Source organism: Micromesistius poutassou, assembly GCF_964030765.1.
Source record: "Micromesistius poutassou genome assembly, chromosome: 6".
Taxonomy (NCBI): domain Eukaryota; kingdom Metazoa; phylum Chordata; class Actinopteri; order Gadiformes; family Gadidae; genus Micromesistius; species Micromesistius poutassou.
In genome coordinates this window covers 12,164,590-12,190,169 of record NC_140276.1, presented here as the reverse complement: position 1 = coordinate 12,190,169, position 25,580 = coordinate 12,164,590, and the positions used below count along the sequence as shown (strand labels likewise).

At 42.4% G+C, this 25,580-nt stretch overlaps 2 protein-coding genes across 2 annotated transcripts; both read right to left on the bottom strand.

Annotated features, from left to right (window-relative positions):
* Nucleotides 1-248: 248 nt before the first annotated feature.
* LOC311345225 (transmembrane protein 216-like) lies at nt 249-2,236 on the bottom strand (the record flags this gene model as incomplete). The annotated part of the gene is made up of 5 exons (XM_084469602.1): nt 249-264; nt 457-658; nt 1,448-1,540; nt 2,009-2,102; nt 2,201-2,236. 5 exons carry the CDS (start codon nt 2,234-2,236, stop codon nt 249-251), a joined length of 441 nt encoding a protein of 146 aa, XP_084325728.1.
* Nucleotides 2,237-5,203: 2,967 nt separating this feature from the next.
* Nucleotides 5,204-25,253, bottom strand: LOC311345029 (uncharacterized protein). The gene is made up of 21 exons (XM_084469389.1): nt 25,090-25,253; nt 22,717-23,718; nt 22,021-22,082; nt 21,437-21,478; nt 20,740-20,843; nt 20,079-20,137; nt 19,631-19,744; nt 19,134-19,259; nt 18,548-18,724; nt 15,726-15,850; nt 13,688-14,321; nt 11,665-11,770; nt 11,281-11,297; nt 10,726-10,848; nt 10,177-10,305; nt 9,916-10,044; nt 9,591-9,721; nt 7,133-7,436; nt 6,570-6,723; nt 5,689-5,804; nt 5,204-5,395 (listed from the first exon to the last, which is right to left on the bottom strand). Exons 2-21 carry the CDS (start codon nt 23,524-23,526, stop codon nt 5,333-5,335), a joined length of 3,525 nt encoding a protein of 1,174 aa, XP_084325515.1. The 5' UTR covers nt 23,527-23,718; nt 25,090-25,253; the 3' UTR covers nt 5,204-5,332.
* Between the last annotated feature and the right edge of the window lie 327 nt (nt 25,254-25,580).

Here is a 25,580-nt window from a genome sequence, read left to right as displayed (position 1 = left end):
ATAAAAATAAAAATTCAAAATAATTCACAATTCCTATATTTTAGATATGACAATGAAAAAACACACAAAACCGTATTTATATTTTACATTTATTTCCAACCTTGAAAAAGTAAAAATGTATACATAATTCATATATAGGCCTATTGATCAGATATATACATACCATTATAAAAATAATATTCTATTATACAAAATCCAGGTCATTCGAAGGAATCCAGGAGAATCCCTTCTTTGTGTTTGATGTGGTTTCAGAACACTTTAGCCCTGTAGGTGGACAAACACACATGCACACACAAACACACACCCACATTAACCCTAACCCTACCATGACAGTGGTGATGTTGTGAAGTAATAGCACCAACACATTCTAACAGTAAGAAAAACACCACAGCAAACTCCTTGTGTCTGAACCCTTACTTGGCAATACAACTCTAATTCACCAGCTGTGTTGTATACCTGGAGAAGAGCGACACAGTGACCAGGCCCAGGAGGAACTCTAGGCCATAGAAGCAGAGGAGAACGGCAGTGAGAATGAACTCCAAGCGCAGGACGAAGGTCTGGAGGAGGAGGAAGTAGACAGCGAGGGCCACACAGGGTAGGAGGAGCAGCAGAGACACACTGGTGGCCAAGGATCGCTCACACAGATTCCCCTTCCAACCTAGACAACAACCGTACAATAACCATTTATAACAGAGGTACCCAACCCGTGAGTTAGGAGACCACTGGGGTCACCTGATATGCAAATGAAGTATGGGGGGATGGTACAGCTTTATAAGCTATTGATATTAGATGGTGTGTTTTTGATTGAAAAAAAAAGAATGTAAAAAGATTTGAAAGTCCCTGTAAAAATCCCATCTATACAAACAGCTTGGTTAATATTCATACCAAGACCTAAAAAAGGAGGCACGTTTTTAACCACTGGTTTAATGACAGGGACAGTATAAAAACGGTGTTATAAAGTAGAGGGATGTAGATTCACATTTTAAAAATGTGGTTATTGTTTGTGCAGCAATGGCCTAATAGTCACATATTATGAATGATAGCTGCAGCAAATGTGCTTGATAATTCTGTCCTAAAGCCTTACCTAGAATAACCTAAGTAGAGAAAATGTGCTAATGTATCCCTCAAGCAGACTGAAAATCTGTTTAAGCCCACAAGGTGGCAGTAATGCAATTTGTTTGTATGGCACTAATACAAAACTTAAATTTGTTAGTTTATTATCATCCATTACAGTATTTGTCAGTATGACAATTCAGTGTATTGAGAGAGCAAGAAATTGAGATTATCAACCATACAATAGACACAAACAGAGAAAGAAGATAGAGATAGAGAGAGAAAAGAGAAGAGAGTGAGAGAAAGAGAGAAATAATGGCCATGACCAAGTGAAAGCTCCTTAACATTTACAGGTGTATGTTTACACTCTCCTCTCTTCTCCCCAAATACCTACCATAGAAGATCCTGAGGCTCTCTAGGCAGAGAAACAGGAGATGCAGAACGACGTCCAGAATCAAATTATCTGATGGATAAGGGAGTAAGAGCCCTAGGAAATATACACAAGGTACAGTTTAGATCCTCAGGTTTTAATGTACATGGTGAATATATTATATATATATAAATATATATATATATATAACTGATATATTCTACAAATAGAAAATGCTGGCCTGCTCGTACCTCTCTCTTTGTTTACAGAAATCTTACAATAACAACTCCCAAAACCCCTACAAGTCATGCCACCCACACAGACGAGCTATGCTAGTTTGTGTCAAGCAGTTGCACAGCAAATCGCTTACTAACTGGGAAGGTGCTCAATCATACACACTGCAACTTAAGCTTTTGCATGTCCTAGGCCCCTAGATTTATTGGTTTCAACATTACTTCTAAAAGCTACTTATAGGCAGGCACATTCAGTACAGTTCCACTCAGTTGTATGCATTGCCTAATGGCAGTTGTCAACCATTAAACAATACACATCAATCCATCCCCACATGAACATTAAATGTCTGACCTTTGTAGACAAACATGAGAGACTCTGCCAGGAAGTATACTGCAAAGTACCAACAGTTGAGGTAGAGGAGGACTTGTAGTGATGTGGACGATAACTGGAGATAGTTAAGGAATAACAATCACAGTGTACACAGAAGAATGTAGGCCGTGATGGGCAGCAGCTCGTCTAGTGGTTAGGGTGTTTGAAACTCACAGGTTTATGAGTTTCAAATTGTCTTCCTGTTCGCATCCTTGAGAAAGAGGCCCTCATCCCTATTCCTGCTCCTTGTTGAAGTGTGTCAAAACAGTATAAGTGTAAATAATTATGTAATAATAAAGAAAGTAAATAATATATTAAGCAAAAATGGTTGATTCGTGTATGTCTATACATAGGCCTATGCCAGTAATCTTTACTGTACCTTACGGACCGCAGCAGCAAAACACAGGACGGCAAATACGATTTAATGACAGGTCGACCCGACAGGCGATCGATTCACCACCTGATTGTACATGAACTTGAAATTCCGAAACCCTCTTTACAGGCAAATTAAAAAAAACACAAGCACTTCATATTAACATGATCAGACTGGCGATTTATGGCCGAAAGCCTCGCATTTAATGGAGCCCCATCTGAATACTAATACATAAATAAGACCAGCTCACTTAGGACATACTGTTGTGATTTGTCTTGAAGGATACAATTGGTCTCCCTAAAAGGAATGAAAAGCAAATGTTTTTTTAGCTTGACTAGCATGTCGCAAACAGTACGTATTTTCGATTTGAGAAGTTGTTGTAAACTAAAAGGTTAAGTCCAAATCAAGACATTCAATACTTTTTTTTCCAGATACTTACCGGACGCCATCTCTGATTACCATAGAAACGACTTGGAAGGAAGTGACGACGCAAGACTTCCACTACGGGACGCGCGGATGTTGTGCTGCCCCCATAGGTTAAATACAGCATGGCACCTTGGTGCATAGCTTCCTAAAGGGGAGATTGATGTCGGTTCCTCTGTTGCAGTCATTGTGAAACTATGTCTCACAGTGTAAGAAAAATGTACGCTCAATTAATACATTTGGTAATTTAGCAGGTGTTTTTATCAAGTGATTTCAATTGGACTACATTGTAGTACAGAACTGTACTTCATGGAAAAATGCATATATATATTTTTTAATTTATACATATATAGTATGCATAGTAGCTGTTAGAAATACAACATATTTAGTAAATTAATTAATTTTAATAAGTAGTATAAGTAAGTAAAATAAATTGGAACAAACGCAGTTCAACAAAGTTCCCATTTTAAGTGCAATCAAAATAGAGAAAAAAATGGATCCTGAAACAAATAACAGAAACAGAACTTGAAAAAACAAACAAAGTAAACACATTAAAGGGTGACAATCTTTTGGGAATCCTGCGGGGCGCCAGCCCCGGCCGGTTGGGATCAGCTTTAATCCCTTACCAAGTAATGCAATAGTTAGTTTTAAAAATGCTTATTAGAATGGTGGATCAATGTGATTGGTTTTTTACAAACCAGTGTCTTATTTCATTAATTTAGGTATAAATAGATATCTATCAATCATAACATGTGACCAGTTCTGCCATATAATTCCTTTTCATTTGTTATGTTTTCTTTCAGGAGATCATTGAGACCGCTGCCAGTACAGAGCCCAGCCCTCCACCTCAGGCTCCATTCCCTCCACCTCAGGCACCTCTTTTGCATTAGTAGCCCTAATCCCCCCAACCCCTAGGAAGAAAGAAACATGAACCACCAACTGCTTTAACTGGTTTAAAACAGACCGTTTTCTGGGCCGCTTTGAAAAAGTTATTGATAAAATGTGATTGTTAATGCCTTTTTGTAATGTGCAATATTAGTTACATTATATCACAGGTTCTTGTTTGTATGATATTTATTTTTTTTACATTGATGGCATACTACCTCACCTCAAGTTCTATGTTTATTCTGGTTTTATATATTATGTTGATCTTGTATAATGTTTGATCCAAAATAAAGTGCAATATTGCAGTTTCTAACATTGTGAGCATGAATAATATTCTTATCTAATCATACCATGTTTTCTCATTTGGGTAAGGTTGCATTCCTAAGACATTCAAACATACATTCATACAGTGCAATTCCAGAGACAGATATTGTATCAAAATATCTAAAAATAGATAAAGATCAAAACCCTGACAATGACTACTAATGACGTAGGGGTCTTGAAGGGTTGAGATTTTGGGGTAAGGGCAGTAATAGGATTGGGCCTTACTTCCTGCTTCAGACCCTGGATGCTTCTCCAGTGTTGGCTCAGTCTTCTTCGTTGGTGCAGCCTCCGTAGAGTCCTTCTGCTTTAAGGCAGAGGGTTAGAGCTAAACAGTGTTGCCATGACTACTGGTAGTGTCATACATTCACTAGGCATTTATTCTTATAGGCTACAATGTTTGAGCATATTATTCCATTAAATAGCCTACTTTCAAAGTAATTTTATCTCAATGTATACTATAAACACAGGCGGTCAGATGTTAGCTTGAAGCTAAAAGATAGTTAGCCTTCAACTGTGGTTACTAACATCGAGCTGTAAAACCACTCTGATTACAATAGTGCAACAGCAATGAGACATGAAGGTCTTTAGACGGCCGTTTCTCAGACTCGGTTCTTCGGCTCGCCCCAAAGGAGCGTGCTTTTGTCCCTTCTCTTCATTATGTTCACTGACTGATGCAAGAGCTCTCAGGAGGGTTAGCTATTTGGACACTTTTCTGAGAACATTACTGTCCCTACCCCGAGGTTCAGAATCCGATCAAGGAAATTAATTAAAGATTCAAAATCAAATTAATCAAAGATTAATTATTTCTGCAACCAACAAATATTTCTGAAAGCAGCTAGGGTTCTCCGTCACCATTTGGGCTTCTTTATGTTCTACCTACTTGTAAATTAAACCGCTGTTTATATAATCCTTCCCGTTGCAATTTGCCCTGTAAATGCTCCGTAGGTTTTTTTAAATAACCAATATGAAATGATACATCGTAGGCCACGAATGCCTGGTTCAAGGGCACAGAGACAGCAAGACGGTCATCTCTTTAAAGCCGATATTTTACCTGCAATCTGTCTAGATGTGATCTTTTGGTTTAACTACCAGATTTCAGTTTTCTTCAAATACTATTGATAATTATTAAAGTTCAGAAAGTATACAATAACGATGCAAGTTCTCTTTTTTTACATTTATTAAAAAAGGTCAACAGTTGCAACATTCAACTTTGTTTCTTGTAGTGTGCATCACATTCAAATCCCAAAAATAAACCAACACAGCTGGGTAAATACCATGCAGTCTAAAACAAAAACAAAAAGTTATTCAGCTTTTCTCCCTTTCTTGGGGTTTTGGGCCTTCGTCTGCTCTTTTTCTAGATGTTTCTGAAAGAGAAGATGAAGAGAAGATAGTAGAGAAGGTTAGCGATTAAAACCTTTTTGACTTATAACTACTTTACTGAATTTCCATTGAAGGAGCCATCACACTTGACCAATTTGTGATATAAAGCCGAGCTGCAACTGCAGGAATTTTCCACAGAACTCGGAATCTTTGCGGAATTAAGTCCCGTCAGTGATATTCAGACCTATATGAAGCGGTGCTAACAAGAAAAACTAATCTCAACACTATATTGTGAATAAATCATTCAACACTACATAATGATTTAGCAGCAGCATACCTTAAGCTTGTCATAGTGCGCCTTGCTGCTGCAGTGGACCTTCTTGGCCGTGTCTTCGTTGGAGTAGAAGAGGAAGCACACCCTGCAGTAGTAGCCCATCTTCACATACTCCACACCTGAGGGGAACCACAGCGGATCAGCACACAGCCCAGGTCAGTCATAGCACACCTACAATACAGCTCTTGACTACCATTAAACATGCACCATCTCGATTTTTAGTATACGTTAAAATACAATCCATATACAAGTACTTTTATACGAGCAAATTCGCTTTAGATACATTTAGCTAAGGAGCAGGTAGGGGTTAGGGTATATTACTCAAGGATGCTCAGCCTGCCTATTTATAATAATTTGTACATTGATTAAACCTTATAGTTACATTACGGCAACTTTCTACTAGACACTTCGTGTTTTGTGGTGCTTGGAGTTAGACTTTGCAACCCTACTGCAGTCATGACCAAACTATTGTGCCATGGCCCACCTCCCGCCGCTTGACACCAACCTGAACCCACCCAATATGTTGTTCAGCCAAACGTTCTCATTACCATGTCAGAACGGTTTGATCATTCCTAAATGTAGTTTCTTCATTCATACATTATTTCCCCTTTCAGTCATCAAACACACTGACGAAATACAAACGAAACAAGACTAGGGACACATTGTGTAGTCTAGTCTCTAATACATATATATTTTTCTAAATAATACATTTTCAAAGTTTTTAATGTTTATTATGGACCAGCTTGGACCCAGGCTGCGACCCCCTTGTGTTCTGACCCAGTTAGAAACCCCTGCAGGTGGCACCCTTGGGACCCCCTTGTTTGTTCCGACCCAGTTAGAAACCCCTGCAGGTAGCACCCTTCCATAGATCAACCCCGGCTCACCGAGGGAGGTCTCTGGGTCGTACGGGGCCAATGGCAGTGAGGCGCTGGTGGGCTTGGTCTCCGCGGGGGGCTGGGGTTCAGGCGTGGGGCTCTCAGCCTGGCTGGCTTTCCCAGTTGCACTAGCAGACACCTCCACCTCCTCACACTTGGCATCCTACACAGGGGCAGAACCAGGGGAGAAGAGGGGGTGGGAGCAGTTCAAGCAGGGAGACCCCCAGGGAAGTATATATAAAAATATAAATATATGCTTGCATAACATGACAATGAAAAAAAATTACAGTATATCGAGAGAGAGACGCATGACTCAAATCTGTGTCCATAGTATATTATCCACTTTTTCATGTATCCATGAAACAGTGCAAATCAGTCAATGAGTAGTTCATGGCGGGTTTAACTAGATAAAAAGGTAGACTGGAGGAATTGGGGATCAACCCTAGATCCTTTTGGCCAGGAGTCAAACAGCATCACCACTGCACTCTGCTGCCCCTCCTGTAGAGAGCTGACGGCCAGGAGGGATGGTGTAAAGGTCAGGTGTGCCTCTAGAAGCAGGAGGGGACACTTACAGCAGTCTTCTGGTTGTCTGGGCTCTCCTTCGCCTCCTCCGTCCCCAGGGCCGGGGGCTCCGCAGCGGCTTGGGGCTGCGTCGCTTCCCCTGACTCCTCAGTGGAGCTCTCCTCAATCTTCTCCACTTCCTCCTCATCGACATCATCCTCCTTCTGCTCCTCCCCCTCGGGGACCTTCTCCTCTTTGGGTTTCTTGGAGGGCGGTTCCTCCGTGTTCTTGGCAGTTTTGGAGGAGGTACTGCTGGTGCTGGAACTCTCCCTCTTGACAGGCCTCTTCACCCCGTCCTGCATGGGCCTTCTGTGGCTAAACCAGAGATGGGGGAGAGAGTTGGTTCCAGATTTTAAAACGGCACTATTTTGTATTTTATTATGAAAAACACAAATTAATTAGTGCTGTCAGTTAAACGCGTTAATAACATGATGCAAAAAAAAATGTTAGCGCGAGATTTATGTTCTGTTTCACCCTTTTATTGATGACAGTGTTGCATTGTGTGAATGACTGCTCTAATTGAGACTGTTAGTGTGAAATTGAACACTACAGTATATGCCAATGTTGTTTTCAATAAAAAAAAAAAAAATGGGACAAAAATAAATCAAGGGACATTTAGAATAGATAAAAATGTGTGATTAATCGCGAGTTAACAATGACATTAATGCGATTAATCGGCAGTCAATATATGAATTGTTTGACAGCACTAAAATTAAAGGAGAACTCCGGCGATTTTTAACCCCATTATTGTTTTCCCGACAAACCCGACAAAAATTGATTCGACCTAGCCAGAGATCTGGGGCCTCATTTATAAAGGTCTCTGCGCACAAAAATGTTGCGGAAACAGGGATGAAATGTGCGTACGCATCTTTCACCGCCAACGTCGTGATTTATCGAAAAATTCCTTGCGGAAAAGAGTGTTCAGTTCTACGCATTCCTTTCACCCTGGAGTAAAGGTCCCGCAAAGTTTTTCAAACAGTGATCTCCAGTCCGGAGACAACAACAGAAAGTTGGTGGCGGTAATGCACCATATCGGTTTGCAATCCGCCAATAACGCCAAAAGAAGAAGAACACGCTACCTCCCGACATAGACATCTGATATAAGATGTCTATGCCTCCCGATGCCCAACGCACATTGCGCACCACATACTATGACTTCAGATTTATTTATTCATTTTATAAAAAGCACCCATTATGAAATATGAATTAAGGCAATATTATGTTCAACACACTACAACCCATTCAAATCACAATCCTTGGCCAGACCAACTGTATCACTTAAGTTTTATTAATTTTCCTGATACATATATATGTAGGCCTACACGACATAGTAATTAATTATCATATTGGCACAAGGCCAATAAATAATGCTCCTGTTGGCCTCTATATTCTAACGGGCTAAAATATGGCAGCTTTGGAATTGCTCGAGAATTTAGCGAGGGGTATGAGACGCGAGCGCGTGTAATGCACGCGTGTGTTCCCGTGTAATGATAGGTCAGCAAAGGCTCCTTATATACTAGCAATATTCATTGGTTAATTAGCATTGACCATATAAGGACTATTATGGGACGAACTTGGGAGGAGCATGGCGCTCGTGCACGCACGCCAAATTCAACGCAAGTTGGTATTCATAACGAGAAGAGTGCGTACAGGTGTGCGCCGCACGGTTTTATAAATCAGAATATTTTTGTGCGTACGCACATTCTGAGGTTTGGGCGTACACAATGTTTTAGGGAGGGTTTTACGCAGAGTTTTATAAATGAGGCCCCTGCACTGGCTGCCGGCGCTACAGAATAGCTATAACGCTAACCTATGGGGGCAAGCTCTTTATTCGCTTTTGGGGCCTCTAAACACATTCAGAAAACCATTCCAAGAACAGTTTAACAAGAGTTGGTTCCTTACGAGACACCACCGCTCGTCTAACTCGTGTGGCGAAACAGTATAAACTTTGTGTTTTAGCATGGAGTCACTCAGCTCAGATTACCGCGTTGACATATCCAGAAAGCCCTTACTAGCCGATAGCAGAACGGATGCGCGCGGATGCACAGCCACTGTGGCTAGTGGCTGGGAGAGCATCCGTTCTGGATATGTCAACGGGGTAATCTGTTAGCGTTATAGCTATTCCGTAGCACCGGAAGCCAGTGCAGATCTCTGGCTACGTCAAATCAATTTGTCCGTTTTTTTATTTCCCTCAACATGGGGTGACCCTCAGGAAAACGATAATGGGGTTAAAAAAAAAAAAAAAAATCGCCTGACTTCTCCTTTAATATAAATTATGATATGCAACATTAATATAATGAGCAACTATAGACATTTTTCAGATTCACTTTTACCTGGTAGAGGACATTCTCATGGTTTCTCAGTGCCTTTGCAACCTTTTGTTTTTGTGCAAGTTGTGTTGCAGTCCTCATATGTATTCTGTGCATGAGAGTTGAGAATAAGGAATGTGTTGGAAATGGACAGACTTACCCGTACTTGAGCTGCTTGTACTTCCTACTGACGTAGACACTGAGGCGCTTGTTCTGCATCTTGGGTGGGTTCTTTTTGTAGAAATCTGACATTCTCTCTGCGTCCTCCGCATCTTCCATCTCGATAAAACACTGGAACACAGCAACCATTGGTTTCACATACGCATATGACAAATGCCTGATAAAGATAAGCTGTGCTTTATCAATCCCAGACAGGAAGTCAGGGTGTCACAGCAGAAAGCACAGGAGGACACTGAACTACAGTACACAACAAACACAACCAAGTAGCCCACACCTCTTTCCCTCTGACATGACGTGGAGATTACCTCTCTGCGGATTCTGTTGAGGAAGTATTTCCTGACTTTACCGAAGGACTCGGCTAGCTTCAGGACGTCCTCCTCCTTGTACTTGGTGTTGGGGAGCTGTCCGACGTACACCACTTTACTGGCTCCACACTGGGTGGGGGGGGGGGGATGTCTTCATCAATTCAAAGAATGAAGAACGAGAAACACAGCCTGACCTGGCATACAAAAGGCAGTAGTGCCAGAAGTCCTGCTTGATGGTGAAGCCACAGGTGCCAGACTCACCTGGATGGTGGGATAGGTTTGGGAGTGGCTGATCCGCACAGGTTTTCCACACACCATTGCCATGACGTTGGAGTTGTAGAACCGTGCCATGGCTTTGGCCTCCTCTTCCGATGCAAATTGAAGATAGGCCTTGTTGGGTTTGGAATAACATGAATACAGGCATTTCGGTTTCCCCCACTTTGACATTGATGACCTAGTGCCTTTCATTTTACAAAAAAATAACCCCTAATTGACGAGCAGGTGTGAATCCAAAATCCACTAGGGACATCACAAGTAGATAGACCAAACATAGCGCAATTGCTCTATTGACCTTCATGGGACGGACTGTACCAACTGTGTAGTGCTGGATCAACCCATCACACATCTTTGTGGACAGTCCCACGCCACTTGTGATGTCACAAGTGGGATGATTTTGAAATGGGTTGTAATAAGCACTCCCCTCCCCTCACACCTGGCGATAATAATAGAGCAACCCCTTTAAGCGACAAAACTAGCCGAACAGTAAGCCACAGGTGCGTGTTCGACGGTAAGTGTGGAGCATGGGTTCACCTCGGGCCTCAGGTCCAGCACCAGGTGTTTGACCACGTCTCCGAAGGGCTTGGCCAGCGCCAGCAGCTCTCCCAGGAAGCCATAGCCTCGCCGGAACCCCACCAGGTTCACCACCCTCATGCCCTGGAGGACCGGAGGAGAGAACTCAACACCACGTCGGGTCTAGTGCATCTTCTGATATCTAGTGCATCTCACACCATGGTTTAGTCTCATATCTCTAGTGCATCTCACACCCTGGTTTAGTCTCATATCTCTAGTGCATATGTCAAGTCTCATATCTAGTACTGAACATCTTTCCTATTGTTGCACTGTTCTTTGGCTGCCGTTTCTTATTCATAAAACTGAATTTAACATATTCCATAGAACCTTTTATACATTAGTACAATGCCATGAAGCTAAATTACAGCTACAGTAATGAAACTATACAGGTTAATTGGATTAGCTTAGGTCTTCAAATAAAGAGGATTGTTTTGTGTACTGAAATCGATTTAACAGCAGTTTATCAACACTACATCACAGACGAATCAGGGCACCAAAAAACTGAAGTAAACGTACCCCTTTTCTTGAATTATCTGCAGAAGAGAGAAACAAACATATACAAATGTAAGTGATTTTAAGAAAAGTTTCCCTATGTGCTCCTGATGCGATTAGGGGAAGGGTGAGCCTTAACCACCAGCAACCATGAGAAAAATGGTTCAGCACTTCCTCTTAATTTCATAAACCTGCAGGGAGCCGGCCATTTCAGGACCCTGAACTGATTTGACAACAACATGCACAATGGGTCAGGAACAACCCAGTTCGGTTCAACATTGGATGTCGGGAACCATTCCAGGATAACGTCCTTTGTGCCGTGCTCCCTACCAATGGAATCGGAGCACTCCCGAGCACCAATGCTAACCAATCACACTGAGGATAACGTCCATATGCCGTGTTCCCTACCAATGGAATCTGAGTGCTCCGAGTGGTCATCCTCATCCTCCGCCAACTCGTCCAGGGTCACAAAGTCCTCCATGTTCTCCGGAAAGTCCTCGTTCATGCTGCCCTCCTGGGAGAGGGAGGAGAACCACAACAACAGTCACCACGGGGGGCCGGACAGTCTAGTGGTTCAAGTGTTCGGACTTCCGACCAAATGGTTCTGGGTTCGTTCCCCAGTGTTTAATTTAATGTTTGGTTATCCGTCATGTCTAAATGAAGACACAAATTCCTTACATTAACCAACACACACATGCTTTATGAAGTGATTCAATTATTTTACCAACTGATTAGTCAACATATGTTCTCTCAAATATTTCAACTACATGGCCATAATGGCATGGTGTGTGCTGCATCCTTTCATGGATTTATGGATTAAAGTTGTATGTAGCAGTGGCCTGTCAGTTCTTCATGGTATTAAGTTGTATGTAGCACTGGCATGTCAGTTCTTCATGGTATTAAGTTGTATGTAGCACTGGCATGTCAGTTCTTTATGGTACCAAGTCTTATGTAACACTTGCCTGTCAGTTAGAGATGCGCGGTTGGCGGTTGCAGCCGGGCAGATGACGTGAAATATATATGTTTTTAAAATTAAATTTGGGCGGGTGGCGGTTTTACCGATCAAATTAAAAATAAAAAAATATATACATTGTTAAGTATTGTTATATATTGTTACCTACATCCGAAAAAATGAGCACACTTTCATCAGGCAGTAATTTGGCCTAGTTGCGTGTATGCATGCTGCTTTGTTTATTGTCGGAGATGGCTGTGCAGGCGAAGGTAGTACGTGAAAAGCTCAAAAGGGGAGAACTAGAAACCAGCCAGTCATTGTAGCCTACCACTCTTGGAATAAGGAATTTAAAAGAGATTATGGAGTGATTTGACTCAGAAGTGACATTGGCAATGGCAACGCAAGACGTTCACAACAAGTTAAGGCCCCAGTATACTCGCCGTTCCCAAGTTGTCGCGCGACAATGTGACGTCAAAATGACGTCGATCTCGCCAGCGATTTAAGCCCTGTCGCGCACCACTCTTTTTTTTTCAGTGGCGCGCGACAAAGCGGAAGCACAAGACGGAACATTTCGAAGGCAGACTTGGAGAGTGTGGATCCCCAGGTGCATGACCAGCTGAAACAAAAGCTGTTAGACTATTTTAGAGCACACCCAGCAGCACCCACGAAGAATGTGTGAACGTTGATGCACATTTAAATGCGTTATTGTTAAGGTTTTGTTTGTTTTATTGTTTCTTTCATTATATTTTAAATTTTATTGTGTGGTGTGTGTATATATATATATATAAAAACATCCATAGAATCCAATATCGTCGCCGACATTGACTGTGACATCATTGCTGCTGCCAGCTCTGCCATTGTTTACGTTTTATTCTTCTTCTAGTGCGTGGAAATAGTAAAAAGTCGGTAGCCTTTCCTCAGTGGCGACCCCTCTGTTCAGGAGAAGACTGCAAATAGTGTTGCGGCCACCAGCGCGATTATAAATAGTCACGGCGCTCCCGTGACGTCACAATGTCGCGTGACAACTTGGGAACGGCGAGTATACTGCGGCCTTTAAACTTCTAGCTCAAGAAAGAAGGTAAGAAAAATAGTTGGAAAACTTTGATTTGCAAGGCAAACAACAGTTTTGGTGTTATTAATTATGTACCATTAAAAATGTGAACTTGCAAGTTGCACTGTTGTGCGGCTGACTTGCAGCGAATATCGGAATTAATAGGCTTGAGTCTGCGTTTCTTTAATATCGACGCTTGCTTTATAGCCTCGCGTCAGCAGCACCGTGCGTCGCCTATAGACCTAAAAACAACCGGCGGATGGCGGGCGGGTGCGGTTTCGAAAATTGGTCAAAAACGTTGGTGCGGACGGATGATGCGTTTTGTGATGTGGTTGCGGATTAAATAATAGCCCATCCGCGCATCTCTATTATGTAGCACTAGCCTGTCAGTTCTTCATGGTAATAAGTCTTATGTAGCAGTGTCCTACCATCTCTTCAGGCAGGTCGTCTTCGGTCATGTCGGAGGTGTCGGCAGGAGCATCCTCTCTGCCCTCCGGGTCTTCACCCGGTCCACTCTGGCCTTCCATCTCCCGGTCCTCGCCTCCTTCATCTTCTGCCTCCTTCTCCTCTTCCTCTGAACCGTCTTTCCCATCCGGAGCGCTGTCAGGGTCAGGGAGCTCCTCTCCTGACGCCTTCTGAACTTCTGTTGGAGGCTGCTTTGACTCCTCTTCATTCACCTCCTCTTTCTCATCCTCCTCCTCTTCCTCTGGAGCTGAGGACTGTTCCTCAGACTCCTCCACCTTCTTTTTCTTCAAGTCCTTCTGCTCTGTTCCTTTGGACCCGTCTTCCTCCTCCACCTCTCCTCCTTCCTCGCCCTCCAACACACCTGCAGCCTCCTCAACTTCGTCCTTGTCCTCCACCTTGATCTTCCTCTCCACAGTCTGCTGCTTTGACTCAGATTTCTTCTTCTCCTCCCTGCTCTTGGAGGAGGAGGAGGTGGTTTTGGAGGTGCTGCTCTTGGATGGGCTCTTGGACGGGGGAGGGGTGTAGTCATCTCTGCTCCTTCGGCCCCCGCCGTCTCCTCTGTCTCCTCTGTACGGGTGCCCACCTCTCTGGTTCACACTGGGACACAACACCACTCTTCGATAAGATTTCAGGTTTATGTCAAATTAACAGAACAATGAGCAGCAGTCCGTAATGAATGGATCTAGGATTGTTTGGGTATTTATAATTCCTTATTTCTGGAAACTGAAATGAGTTTAATGAGCTCATATATGCTACTCACCAATACTAGGGCTGCAACTAACGACTATTTTAATAGTCGACTAGTCACCGACTATTGAAACGATTAGTCGACTAAAAGTCGACAAAGTCTTTGCTCCTGGACATAATGTTCAATTTACATGCACATTCTTGCCTTTGACCTCAATGAATTTGAAGTAGTGCTTATATCTCCACCTTGAAAATTCAAACTTTTCATCGGATTGCTCCAGACTCGCCATTTCTACTGCTTCATTGAATCTGTTTGGTGTTCGTGTGTGCGTGTGTGTGTGGCTCGCATATCCTGGCTTGTGTGTAAAAACACTGGCTCCGATTGGCTACCATGAAACATGACTCTGCCGTAGCCAATAATAATAGCTTATCTCTTTGTTAAACCACCCGGTCTCCTCACTAGCAGTTTGTGTGTGCAGCCAGGGGTGCATTCGGATTACACCGTTTATTCAATCAATTCATAGTAACGCACCGCATTTAACTGTCAGTAACAGTAACGTCGTTGTAACAACGGAAAAATTAATTAGTTAGATTACCCCGTTACTGAAATAATAACGGCGTTACATAACACCGTTGAAACAGCGTTATTACAAACACTGCTCTGATGAAGCGCTGGGAAGGATTTAAGCACACGGTTTCCACACCGCGGGCGCGGTTATCCACCGAGATAATAATTTTATTTGAAAAACAAAACGTATTGGCTTGAATGTTACTGGAACCTTAGCGAGGCGAGTCAGACTCTGTTTCGATCAGCTGTCCGACGTGCTTTCTCTTTAAATGTTTGTGCATCACTGAGGTGCTGCCGTGATATGCAAGGTCTGCTTTGCAAACCTTGCAAGTAATCTTTTTATTCGCCGTATCCAGGCTAAAATGCTCCCAAACTAGAAGTTTTGGTACGCGTAGCTGCTGTGTAGGACGCCGCCATTTCTGTATACGTTACTGCTCGGCAGAGACGCTATTGCGCATGTGCGACTCTCGGCAGAGATTGTAATGAAGTGAGATGCCTCACTCCGTTGGAAAAACACGTCTGGCGACAATTGTCGACAATGGAATTCATTGTATTCCAATTAAAATAAGGGTAACTGATGTTTTCACCCTAGGTGAAGGGACAATCTTACGCCGTTACGGGGTAACCCATGTTCCTCAGCATTGGTGGTGAGCAGGGCAGTGCCTGCACACTGCCTCCTCTCCACCACTACCACCGCACACCCACCAATGGAGGACTGTTGGCTGAGGGGCATACATGGGACTCACCTGAGGGTCTTGTACTTGGTGCAGACGTTGAGTCGGATTGGCCTGCCACGGATGTTGAGGGGGTTGACGCTGTAGTATTTCACCATCATCTCTGCATCCTCCTGTGTGCCCAGCTGCACAAACGCCTGAGACGGGACAGAGCCGTGGAGGTTCATCACTTGTTAACAATCCCCTCCCGTTATTGTATATAATTACGTATAGCAGATATACAAGAAGGCCTTAAAGGAATAGTTCGGTTTTTTGCACTTTAAGCCTTATTTTCCAGGTAGTTTACGATGAAATAGATCGGTTCCGTTGCTAACTTCGCTGAAAGTCTGTGTTTGAGGAAGTTCAGGTTTCTTTCAAGCCCCCGTCATATCCCAGTGTACAGGTCGATGGGAATGAAACATCGGTCCTAAAGCAACATTAAACGTTTGTTTGCAAAGCTGTGAAACTCAGAGTGATCACTGGTGTTCGACAAAAAAAAAATCAGAGCAAAGTATGCTTTCCAGCTGATTTTATTAGTAATTTTGTTGTAGCCACTCATTTCTATAGGAAGCCTTGAAAGTGTTCGGTATTAGTCCGCCGCCAATGTTGTTCCCAGCTGGTTGGTTAACTAATGTAAATGCTCAATATCGCCAACTTCTGGCAGGTGTATAACTGTCCAGCGGAAGTTTACACACCGATGTGGTTCGGCAGAAAAAAATAGTTCTACGATCGTCAAACTTCAGCTGGAAAGCATACGTGCTCTGATTTTTTTAGTCGAACATCAACGAACACCAGTGACCACTCGGTGAGTTTCACAGCTTTGCAAACAAACGTTTCATGTTGCTTTAGGACCGATGTGTCATACCCATCAACCTGTACACTGGGAACTGACGGTGGCTAGGAAAAAAACGAAACTTCTCCAAACAGACTTTCACAAGACACAGAAATTAGCACCGGAACCGATCTATTTCATCATACACAACCTGAAAATAAGGATTACAGTGCAAACAGGACTATCCCTTTATCAGGCGCAATGCAAAACAACACAATATACTAAAACCCTATTGAAGACAATATAAAAAATAACTACAAATTTTAGCAACCTAGCAATTTGGTGAAAACATGGGCCTCAGCATGGCTTGAAAAGTAAAATCAAAAATATAATTAAAGCTGCGAGCAGCGTTTAAGGTGCCATGCCTGAGCGGACTGCCACGCCATGGACACGCCCTTCAACGTACGGTTACAAATAGCACGGCGTTCATTCAGCAGCATTATTCAAGTGTACTGTCCAGTTTTGAAGCAGATCTGATGAATTCCCTAGGAGTTTGTTCGTTCAAATACAAGACCACGGAATTCAAAATGGCCAACTTTGACAGCCCGCCACAGACACGCCCTTCAACGTTCACAATTTGAAGAGCGTTCATTCAGCACCATTTTTTGACTGTACTGACCATCTTTGAAGCAGATCCGATAAATTCTCTAGGAGGAGTTCATTCAAATACAAGGCGATAAAGTGAAAATGGCCGCCGAGAGTGAAAATGAAAAATGAAAATAGCCGACTTCCTGTGGGTTTTGGGGCATGGGTCCAAGAGGCTTTTCTGTAGGTCATGGCACCTTATACGTGCCTACCGAGTTTCATAGATATTGGTGAAACGTGGCGCAGGGGCTGCTTTTTAAAGATCCTGTAGGGGGCGCTACAAACATGACAAACACGATGTTGGGTTCATCTTGTTCAGAATTTGATTCTGAACAACTTTAGTAATTGAGTCAACATCATAGGAGTCCAACTTGATGTTGATATGGGCAATTAACTCTTTATGACGATTTTTTGCCTCTGGCGGCCATGTTGTTTTGTCAATCAACTTAATTTTACTGGAGGAGTTGGAACTTTGGGCCCCAACAGCCACTGTGTCGGTCGCGCTCAAATCAAACATTGCGTCTATGAGCTGTGGTGATTTTAGTCACAGGCCACGCCCATTTCGATGCCACACCCTATTTGAAAATATGTTGGGTTTAACTTGTTCAGAATTTGATTATGAACAACTTTTGTATTGGGGTCAACATCATAGGAGTCCAACTTGATGTTGATATGAGTAATTAACTATTTTTGTGTTTTAAACCACGCCTTTTTTAGAAGTCAATGGCTCATGGGTGCTTTAGTTTTTATTGTACAGACTAATCTTTATGTCAGATTGAAGATAATGGGCCATAGATGATATGGGATAAAGGATTTTTGTCAAAGTCAAAAAACCTGGGATCATTATGCAATTTACTGTTATAATTATTATTTTTTTTTTAATTCAAAATAGCTGCAAATCTGGGAACCGGAAGTCATAGGTTCTTGAGGCATATTTGTTCAGCATGTATGCATGTGTGAGCAAAGTTTCATTAGTGTAGGTCAAACCGGTTATGAGATATGCTTGTTTAAAGTTTGCATTTTTTGGACAGTTGGTATAGCGCCACCTTTGGGCCAATCAGTGTAATATTTCTGCTAATCTTGGGTCAACCTCTACAGGTCTAGTAAGTTTCATAAAAAGCGTGCGAGTGGTTTAGGCTGTGTAATGCAAACATGGCGGAATAATAATAATAAAAACATTGACAATTACAATAGGTTGCCTCGCACTTTGTGCTTGGCACCTAATAATAAAGTAAAAAATATATAAATAAAAGTATGAGAAGTAGTGGTTGTAGTAGTAAGCCATCTACACTGGTGGGCAACAACAGCAAATCAATGGCCACTATATTCCTGATCCTAGTCTACTCTAAACCCAATCTCCTCAAGAGACTCAAGTCTGGATTGACCGGTAAAACAACATGAAGACACTGTGCTGCTGTTGTTGGGTCTTGGCGGGTACCTCCTCGTTCAGGAAGAGGTGCTTCTCCACGGTGCCAAAGCGGCCTGCGATGGTGAGCAGCTCCATCTTCTTGTCCTCCTCCCGGGGCAGGTTGGAGAAGAACACCACCTGGCTGCCCTGACCCTTCACCTCCCTGGGGCCCCGCACCATCGTCGGCACAGCACCACGGTTCTTTTTCTGGAGGAAACACAGCTTTATTTAAACCCGAAAGAACACCGCACAAATGGAATCATTGTTCAATAATGGAACATGAGCCACAGCAGTGTGCTCTGGGCTTTATAAAGGCACATTTCAAAAAACGGTATTCAGAGTAAGGCCTGGTAGGCACATACTCATTTGGTTTCTTTTTTAAAAGAAAAGTTTTAATTAAAGTACGAGTAGGTAAAGCAGACATTGGATGTTCTGGAAGTTTTCATGAATCCCAAATGCTACTCCACACAGCAGCACAAAACCATATAAGCAACTGAATGAAACATTACAAAAGACAAATGGTATGTGACCCCTGGCCGTCAAACCACCTTTAAGGCAGACGTACATCATTCAGGGTGTAAAATGAAAAGGGAATAACTGGCAGAGGGCCGGTTACCTCGATGACCATGAGGTCCTTGGACAGGTAGAAGGTGAGGGGCCTCCCATTCATGTTGGCTGTGTGCTTCTTGTAGTAGTTCACCATGTCCATCGCCTCCTGGTGGTTATCCATCTCCAGGAAGGCCTGGTGGGACAAGATGATGTTACAAATCTCCCTGCACAGAACGCCTCACTGTGGACGATGAGGGTTTCCAAACTGGGGGTCGAAGCTGTATCTTGTTTTAATACCATCATATGCCTCTTAACCATCAAAGATTGCATGTCGTTTTAAATCCTTCAAATCCTTAAATCCTTGCATTTTTTTCTGGTATAGTACTTTTTGTAGCAATATATTTTGTAAGTCTGTACAGTCTTTTTACCTACCTCATCGTGTGCGAGTTTGTTCTTAGTCAATTATTTGAATTGCTGCTGCAACACTTGCATTTCGCTTTCGGGATAAATAAAGTACTATTATCCCTCTCTGCATTAAATGCAAGTTTACCATCATAGCCGTACCTTGTTCTTGAGCACCAGGTGCTCTCTCAGGGTGCCGAAGGGTTCGGTCAAGGCAATCAGACTCTTGCTGAGAGGCTTTCGGTCATACTTGGCCACCACCACTCGGCTCATTATCTGGAAGTGACACAGGGTCAAGTTTTACATCAACAGCCAGCTACAGTAGGACACCTACCACCATACAGTATCACCCATTTGACCACAACAACGGTACAGTTGATAAGGATTCAGACTAATCATGAAGGAAGTATTCCGTTTCAAAATTGTGTCAAGAGTTGTCCGTTTGAGAAAGGAAAAGGCCAAACACCCGACTTTATCTAACCCACAAAAGCATTTGTCTGTACAGTGGAAGATATCGTGAAGAAGCATGTACTTCATATTTATAGTGAGATGTTAAAATTATATAAAAATATATACATAAATACATACATAAATTAACATGATGCATTACCTTTGAATGTCCGGAATGTGGCATGCCCTTGTTTGAGAAGCCAGAGGTAGGCCCACCTCCTATGAAGAAACACATGCGGATGAGAATATAAACAGTGATACTTAATATTAGGTGGACTTTATTAATTACAGTGCCGAGTGATGGCAGTCAGTAGAGAAGATAAAGGTAGAGAACGGCATGTGGATAGAGCGAGCAGGTGTTGGATCCCCCAGCGTCATTCAAGTCTGGAAACATTAGGTATTCCACATGGACCAATGCAATGGCAAAAAGGGATGGACAAATCACAGAACACTTGCCGACATTGCTCGGCATGCATTACTAATAATAGCGGGAGCATGTCAAACATGTTTTTCCATGATGGCGACACCATCCATATGCACCTCTGGATTTTAGGAGGGGAGCCAGCGGTGGCTCAACCTTAACAACCAACTCTCCCCACGTCATCATTATGTAACCAACTCAGATTGAGACAGTTTTTTTTTAAAATAATAATGCCACGGCACCATAAACATTTTGTACAATAGAGAAAGAGACCTTCCAATCTGTCATGTCACTAGACATTGAGAAATAATAACTAAAAAGACGTATCCCTGAACACACAATCAATAGATCGATACACATTTAGAAATGTGCATTGTGTGGATCATTGACCAATGCTTACCCCAGCTGGAGGGCATGCCACCCGATGAATGGCCCTGAGACATGGGAATTGGTCCCAGCAGTCCAGCAGAGAGGTTGGGCGTGTCCATGTGATGGCCGCCGCCCCTAAAAGAATAAAATACATTTGAGAATCATACATGTACGTTGATGCGTTTTTGTGTTTCCATTCTGTATTTTATAGTTTTATATTCTTTACACCCTTTCCATGTCCCAAGAACTTCATTGCCCATAATCACTGTGTTATACTGTGCATTTGATAACTACAGCAAACTTTGACTTTTGTTATCTTCCCTGACTGGTTAATCACGGCTAGGAAATACTAGACTGATTTCAACATTTAGCTGTTATTAGATGTGTACAAATGGGTCAAACTGTTGCCTTGTTGCAAGTACATTACCCGTTTGTATAGCTGATGATCAAGTACACTATCACCTTGTAATGGTGAAGTTTAGCTTATCTTAGGGATATGTAGGGAAGTTAGGCTTGAGCTTGGCTATTCAACCATGGACTTAGAGCTAAATCAACCCTAAATAGCATTTGTTGTTCAATAAACCCACCATTTGATAGATTATTATTATTGGACAGCAAGTCATATACAAAAGCCACTAAAATGCAACTCCCATTTTGTGACAAAATTATTTGGTACCATTTAAATTAACAATGGTCCACTATGAACTGATACCAGATGTGTGTCTTACCCAGATGTATTTTGGGCCATGCCTGGGTCCCAGTCTGGGTACCTAGAGAAAACAAAGTCATTATTTACCCTAATATCTATGATAGATAGGATTTGAATCTGGATTACCATTATGAAGATAATAAAAATGAAATAAAATGAATGAAAGCGAAAGCTACATGGACTACGTGGGCAATCCTATTTATTGGCAATATGAACACAGCCAGCCCATAATGAGTAAATCATTGACAATATCAGGGTGAGTAACGTACGTGTTATTTTGGTAAAATATTCCTGTCAACTTGGTCTTGTAAAATGATCTTGATCTTTCTTGATCACAAATTTGAGTATTGGGATAATTTACCTCCACAATTCTTGCATAGTCAGTTTGACTCAAACATTATTGCACATAAGAAAAATGCACACCAGAAACGTCAAGGTAATCTGGTCATGTCATAAGAATGGTACCCTCCTACAGAGGGCACAAACGTTTATTCACCATTAGAAACACGTATGTACATTGACGTTTCTGTTCCACTTAAAAGCAAAAAAGATTTTAAGGATCCTAAAAAGCTAAAATCAACATTGTCTGTAAAACAAACTTACATTTGAAGAAGATGTTTTCGGTTCTCTGCATGACGAAGTCCATTAGTGTGCTGATTCCACTCCTAAAAGACATGTAAAACCTTTAGCCTTCATTACAAAACACTCCAAGCCTGACCTACCGACTTCCAGCCTGTCATTGATAAGACACTTACAACTCACTTTAAAATATCCCAGATAATTTGTTTTTTGCGTATGAATAAAAATGGGGAAATATTTGTGTGAGATGCAACAATATGCTGAAGTTCTATATGCATACCAGAATTAAATAAGGTATGAGAAGAAATGCCCTGCATGAAAAATCTAGACAGTTTGAAGCATGTTACAAAATCGGGGAAAAACGTTTATGTAAAATTGAAATCCCCAAGTGGTATTTGTAGCTAGACACCCAAAGTTTAGGAATGGTTGTAAGCAAAGAATTCAGTGAATTTCCTAGATTTGGTCTAATGACATGACCTGGATCCAAGTAAACGCAATACATATTCAGGATAGCTCGATTTTACATTTAAAAATATATATAATTTGGTAGAGAAAATCTCCAGTCAATTAATGATATAAAATGGAAGACTGGAGTAAAGGCGCAAACTTGTGGACTGACCACAAATCAAGGACGTCACTCACCTAATCTGGGTATAATATTATAAACAAGGAAACCCCCAGAGAAAAAGGTCAGGGGGAAGAGCCAGGGCTGGTACTCACCATGTTGGAATGCACGTCAAAGTCACAAAGAGCACATACGTGAGGGAACATGGTGGGTGTGGCCCCCAAAAAGTCTTGAACTTTGCCTTGGGACGGAGAGCCCATCCTCCTCTGCATAAAGTCGCTCTGAGAGGACCCCATGGCATGCCCCCCGTAGGAGTCACGTCGGGAAAGATCTGAATACTGCCCGTCTCTGCTGCCACCGCCGCCGCCACCACCACCATTATTATTGCCACCATAGCCAAAGTCATAGCCCCGGGAAGAGTTGGCAGACTGCATGGAACCGTAACCGTAATTGGCTTGGGATTGGCCGCGGGCTGAAGACTGCCCCATGGAAGGACCACCCATCCTCCCCCCATGCATGTCATCCCAGTCTTCCCTGCCTCCACGGTAGGAGGTCTCGGGGGACATCGAAGGTAGATCTCTGCCGGCCATGTGCCTGTCTCCAGTGTCGCCCTTCCGACTCTTAAGCTGCATGAGTATGTGGGGCAGGGTCTCCACACTGATGTTCTCTTCGGGGATCTGTGCGAGGGCATCGAGGTCCGCCGGCGACAGCCCTAAGCTGGCGAACAGCTTCATGGTGCTGCCAAGATGGCTTCCACCGCCACGACGAGCCATCTGGGAGTTGCGGTCCTGGCTGTCCATACCACTACCAAGCCCCATGCCAGAGACCATGTTCCCCATTGGCCGGCCCTGCGGCCCAGATCGCTGCTCGTTCATGCTGAAGTTCAAGGTTTCTGCTGCTGCCAGGAGCCCCCGGCCCACGGCAAAGCCCTTCTGACCACCGTCAGATGGGTTTTTCTGTGACATGGTGCTCAAAAAGATGCCGTTGTCGGTGGTGCCGAGTACAGACAACTCAAGATACAGAACCAAGCTGGTGGTCTATGCAAAACTGTATTCTCTGCAGTGGTTGGATGGCGTTTTTCAGGCGAAGGTGAAAAGAATGATGACAGTCTAACTCAAAAGGGACAGTCTTTCTTCAGGGAGGCAGAATGTTTTCAGCTGAAAGAGAACCAGGTAGGTAAATATGAAAAGGTTGCCTCTTTCATGAAAAAGTCATCAAAATGAAGAGGCAACAGCTCTGTGGTCCAAAGCTTCATTTACATTTAACTGAAAAGTTAGCCCTAGACTTAGACGGAGGAGAAAATGAAGGGCAGTCAAAATGCACTGAAAGGCTTGGAAGAGAAAGGGACAATAACAGAGAAAAACAGGCAATATAGGCTCTGGATTGAACGCAAGAAAAGAGTAAGATTACGATCTACTGAAAAATCGAAACCTTCTTCGATCATAAAGGGGATATTTCAATATTCAAAAAAGTTGGAAAAATTGCATCATATGAAACGTAAGACTATGAAAGGATTCGTATCCAAGCACACGTCAGAAAGATGCAATAAGGAAGACATTTAGGAAGTTAAAAAGTATCCAATCAAAATGGAAAAGAAGATATTTTCATGACAACAGATTACGTGAATAAACATAAATTAGTCTGGCCGAAATATTTTCAGTATGTGTAATATCAAAAGCCCCTTCATGTTTAAACTCACATTATGTTAATTTCGATGAGAGGGCTTGGGTTTAGGGCTTGTACATCCGAATGCATCCGATATTTTTGTTGGCAATATTACACCATATTGAGGACTCAAGAGTCACTTTTACTACTGTGAAATCCTAAATCAAAACAAATGTAATACAAAATCGTCCATTGGACGATTTTAACATGAGAAATTGCAGTTTCACAACAGAGTCGTCCCTAAATTACAAAGAACTCCCATTTGTTAGTGAACAATGACCAAATCCACATTACTAGCGTCTCAATAACAAACATTCCAATTTCCAATGCTCCTATGCTTCCAAAAATAGATGTATCATTGCGATGCACAAGCCCTGAGGGGAGTGAACTCCATGGTATGCTGAACATTTTTCTATCCCTGGCTTTTGCGATTGGCGCAGTTAACGGAATAACAAATATTTGCCACCCTGACGTTTGTCTGTCTATGCCTCCTGCCCCTGGTTGCGTGCGCCGATCTGCCTGGACATTGACCAGAAACGTTTATAGTTGCACATGGATATTTGATTTATCTACATACATTAATCGATGTGTATTTATATATCTCACATATGCATCTGAATATTTGCACATTAACTTTACTAACTATGAAGTTTGTTTGTACATTTTGTTGATTTATACACGTGTGATATCGCGTGATGTAATGAAAACTAGCCTAATCTACATTTGCTAGCTAATCTGTGTCGTTCTCTTGGTAGCTTCACTTAGTATAACACCCAAATAACACCACTCTCACAAGTCGTGGTTAATACAATACAACATGAATAACTATTGTTAGTGAATCATACAATGTAGGTTGTCCTTACCTTTTGTTTTAAGCACCACTAGCTCGGTAGCACGTCGAGCTAGTCTAGCCGCGTCTTGTGAGTGCCTACTAGGATAATACGCTCTGGATGGTGGATAATCAAACACTACGAGGATATCCTTCATTTAGTGTACCATGTTAGCCGAGAGTGCGGGGTGTTTTTTGTTTAAGTAGCTGCAGGTTGCTGTTTTTTTTTACTTTTTTGTTCCAAACATAATATATATTTAATTTACAATTTTATTGAACCGTATTTTACTCTTTATTGTATTGTATTTTGCTTAGTTTTATTGTTCAAAAAATACTCAAAACTACCGGCCCCACTGTTGACAACAATCGAGTGCCTACAAACGGAAGGGGGCTGGTCCTGATACAAAACTGGGCCAGTCGGCTATGACCAATCGCCGACAGTTCCTATGAATCATCCAATAGTGGACGAGTACAGTCAGATTCATCCAATAGTGGACGAGTACAGTTAGGTTAATCCAATAGTGA

Coding starts and splice junctions, on each gene's coding strand:
- LOC311345029 (XM_084469389.1), bottom strand. CDS start 23,526: ATGTCACAGAAAAACCCATCTGACGGTGGTCAGAAGGGCTTTGCCGTG. Junction 7,437..9,590: donor TACAAGCAGCTCAAGTACGG/GTAAGTCTGTCC, acceptor TCTCTGGTTTAG/CCACAGAAGGCCCATGCAGG. Junction 5,805..6,569: donor CGACCCAGAGACCTCCCTCG/GTGAGCCGGGGT, acceptor GGTTCCCCTCAG/GTGTGGAGTATGTGAAGATG.